This window comes from Antrostomus carolinensis, unplaced genomic scaffold (genome assembly GCF_000700745.2).
Source record: "Antrostomus carolinensis isolate BGI_N321 unplaced genomic scaffold, ASM70074v2 Scaffold53500, whole genome shotgun sequence".
NCBI lineage: Eukaryota > Metazoa > Chordata > Aves > Caprimulgiformes > Caprimulgidae > Antrostomus > Antrostomus carolinensis.
Genome location: NW_010291667.1, coordinates 1 through 3,768, shown reverse-complemented (window position 1 = coordinate 3,768; position 3,768 = coordinate 1). Strand labels below are relative to the sequence as shown.

The 3,768-nt window shown below is 36.0% G+C and overlaps 1 protein-coding gene across 1 annotated transcript; it reads left to right on the top strand.

The window, feature by feature from the left end:
• Window positions 1-242: 242 nt before the first annotated feature.
• On the top strand, window positions 243-1,580 carry NUDT19 (nudix hydrolase 19; the record flags this gene model as incomplete). Its single annotated transcript, XM_010176679.1, has 2 exons — window positions 243-450; window positions 1,354-1,580. Coding segments are annotated over 2 exons (435 nt in total), but the record flags the coding sequence as incomplete, so codon positions are not given.
• Window positions 1,581-3,768: the final 2,188 nt, after the last annotated feature.

Sequence of the window (3,768 nt, the reverse complement as noted above, 5' to 3'; positions counted from 1 at the left end):
TGGCATGCCTATGTGTAACATAAAAAACTTATTTTTATAGAAGAAAGTAATTTTAACAGATTGCTTTTTGTTGTTGTTGTTATTTTGGTATAGTTTATACATGGGTTTTATTGTTTCCAGAAAATGTGGACTGCTTAGATCGTTTTTCTTGTAAAGACTTCCTTGCTGATGGCTTTTAAAGTGACTGATACTTTCTATCTGCTGATTGAACTATTATTTCAAGCCTTGTTTTCATCTTACAGTGGTCATCACCTCCAGAAGCCATCGAACGCTTTAAATCTCAAGAAATATGGTTTGCCCCACCTCAGTTCTATGAACTGTGTAGGCTGTGCAACTTCTCTTCACTGCACGAGCTACACAGGTTCAGCTCTGATCGAGCTCTAGAGGGGTGTGAACGTTGGATGCCTGTGATATTAACTGCTTCAGATGGCTACATTCAGCTATTGCCAGGTAAGAAAACAGATAAGGTTCTTTTAAGTATATAAAAGCTTGGCAACTGATACATACTCAAGCCACATGACATAAACCAGTCTATAACTAAGGAAAATATTCTTTTAAGTCAAGTTACTGCACACTTTTTCTACTGTTTGGCTTCCTTCTTGGATACAGCTAATAATGACTACTGTCAGACAAGCTACTGAATCAGACAGGCAGCACAGTGATTTCTGTACTTACTCATCATCTCACTGTCTCATATGGTTGGAATGAATATGTTTATTTATTAAGAAATTCTAGCATTTCAACTTTTTTTTAATCTGAAGTATTAGAACTCCTCCTCTTTAGTCCATTTCAGTGGGAATTCTCATTTACTTCAGTTGTGAGTTTGTCTTTGTAAGGGCAAATGGATCAAGCACAGCTCAGTATCAATCTTCCCAATTGTGACAGGGCAGTGGTCTAAAAAGATAAACTAATTCATTTTCCTTCTGCTCCTTCTCCTACTTAAGTCTCTCTCATTTCATAATAATGTACATTTTTGCCTTCTCCTTAAGAAAAGTGGCATCTACTATTTATTCTTTTCTGCTTTTTTAGTTTGCTTTTCATTATGCTTTCTCCTGTCTTTTTGGTCACAACTGACTTCTAGAATTTCTGTATTTGTGGTATATTAGCAGTCTTGCATGAGAGTCACATGCATTTATATGGCACAACACCATTTTCTTTAACAAAACAGAACAAAGTAACAGTTTCTATTTTTAGTCCTACTGTAGTTTATCTTTATACACTTGGAAAAGTATTTGCCTTGTTCTCCACCCACCAAGTTTCATGTCCCGATAAATATTAAAAAATTGCTGGTGTCATTCAAAGGACTGAAAAATAAGGTATACAATGTATAACAAACTTTTCTTCTGTCCCCAGGAGATGAGTTATATCCAGAAGATCCAGATTATACAGGAGAAAAGAAAATAGTAATGTCAAGAGATAAGAAAGTTGAAGATCTCATGAAAGAGGGTAGCGTATTTCACAGGATAGTAATAAAAAACATCAACAATCTTGCTGTTTATGTTAATATTCAAGCAAAATATAAACACATGCATCCACTGATGATAAACTCTGATTGTTCAGATTACAATAGCAGATTATAATATTTGTTTAGTATAAAGCTAGAATATTTTTAATTATATATGTATTCATTGTGGCTTGGGTCCTTTTCTAACCATTGCCAAATGGTCAGGAAAAATACTCTTTTGTCCTGCCAAAGCGCTGTGTGTGTGTGTGTGGTTTGAGATTTGTGTGTATGTAATTCTTTGAGTCTCTGAAACAGCACAGTTGTGCCAGTTACAATGTTTGGAGGCTACTGAAAATTTAACATAGCCATAATTATTGATTAACTTAAATGCAATTTGATAGTAATTACACTGAGCCATTATCACCTTATTCTACTTACTAATTGCAGAATATGCTGCAACTCTGGTCTGTTGGGTCACACGGGTCCTTTTCTCACTGAAAATTTAAGCATATATTTTGTTCAGAACAAGTATGCTTTCAGCTGAAGAATTCTTTTACTATGCCTTCTGAAGTTATCCATTAGACAACTGTAATGTGTGTCTAGGAATTAATGAAATCTTCCATTCCCTATCTGCTGACATCTCCCAGTCTGTTCTCTTTGATTTTTGGGAAAACCAGTGTATATGTGTATATATAGATTTACTAGCTAAAACTCACTTTTAAAAAATAGTATTATAAAGTTAACATTTATATTCAATATACATGAATTCTTTCTACTAATCTGTTCAAGACTTTATGATTTCCAAAGGTAGAGATAGTTTAGACAAACTAAACCATCTATCAGATCAAGTGCATTCTTAACATTTTTATTCATGGTAATTTTTATCTTCAAGTTGTCAACAATTTACAAACCAGAAAAATAAACTGTTTAGTTCCAGAAAGATACCAACAACTTCAGGGAATAATGTACTATCCTGGAAATACCCACTTCCGTACTTCAACTTCCCACATTTTTACTTGACTAAATAAATCTGAAATGTAAGCACTTTAGAGGAAGGCTTGATGCTGCTTTTTTGTTCTGGATTTTTGTTTGTTTGATTTCATCTTTTTTGTGCAATAAGTGGAGTAAATGGAGCAGTGATGTAAGTTGTCCTTTATCTGGAAGAAGAATGAATGATGACTTGAGATTAGACAGTAAAGTTGGTCAGAAAGCTCTGTTTCAGCTTTTGTTCTGTATTTCAATTAAAATATTCGGCAATATTTTAATTAAATTGGTTTGTGGCATTCATTTGGATTAGAAAAAGAAACATGTCTTTCTCTTCTCTCTGAACATGTTGACTGTTCTTGGTTTTGCAGACCTTGTTGAAATTCATATACCTCTGCTAAACATGCATGATGTGAAGCAGTATATTATATATATTGTGTATTACACAGTATGGTATTTCCTTCAGAATATTCTGGCTAACTCTTCCCAACATGCAAACAACAGGAAATTTTTTTTCCCTGCCCACAAAAGCAAAATGGCCCAGTAGGGGGAGCGGGAAGGCCGAAGAACAAAAAAACCTAACAAACAATAACAAAAAAGTAACAAAAATGATACCATTTTACATAGAGAGTGATGACAAATGTTAAATACAAGCATAAATGCTTTAGAATATACATATTGTAAATACTTGTTCATATTAAGTTAAAAATATTGATTATTAAAGCTATAATTTCAAAATATTGAGCCACTCAAGTATGGGCTTCTGGCCAAAGAGGTGGGCTTTACTTCCCAGCTGTATGTTTCATCCTGTTCTCTGGGATTGGCACCCTGTCTGGTACAGCCTTATGCAAAATTTAATCAGGCCTGAGACACCTTTTAAAAAAAAACCAACAAAAAACACAAAACCAAACTGCAGCTCTGAATAGAAAGGGTAGTATATAAAAGAATTTTTAAAGAACAAAAACAAACAAACAAACAAAAAGTAAAGAAAAAAGTAGGTGCTTTATCACACAGCTTTAGATGCTAGAGTGAAATAACATTTTCTATAAGGCTTCAATGCTCATTTGCAAGAGCGGATTTCTGTTGTGGATAGGCAGGTATGGCAGTAGCATTGCTGGACTCCCCGTAGAGAACCGCCGGGTGCTCATCCTCCCCAACTACATCATCTTACACACCTTGCAAAAAAAGCTGCGCTTCAGCCTTTGCAGCTCCTGGCAGACACAGGTGCCGCAGGAGCCCTGGCTGTTCGCGGTGCGGGATGCGGCCCTGCCCCGGGCAGACACCGCCCTGGGAACACCCTCAGCCCGCCGCCCTCCAGCTGCTCCGCCGCCTGCGCGCCC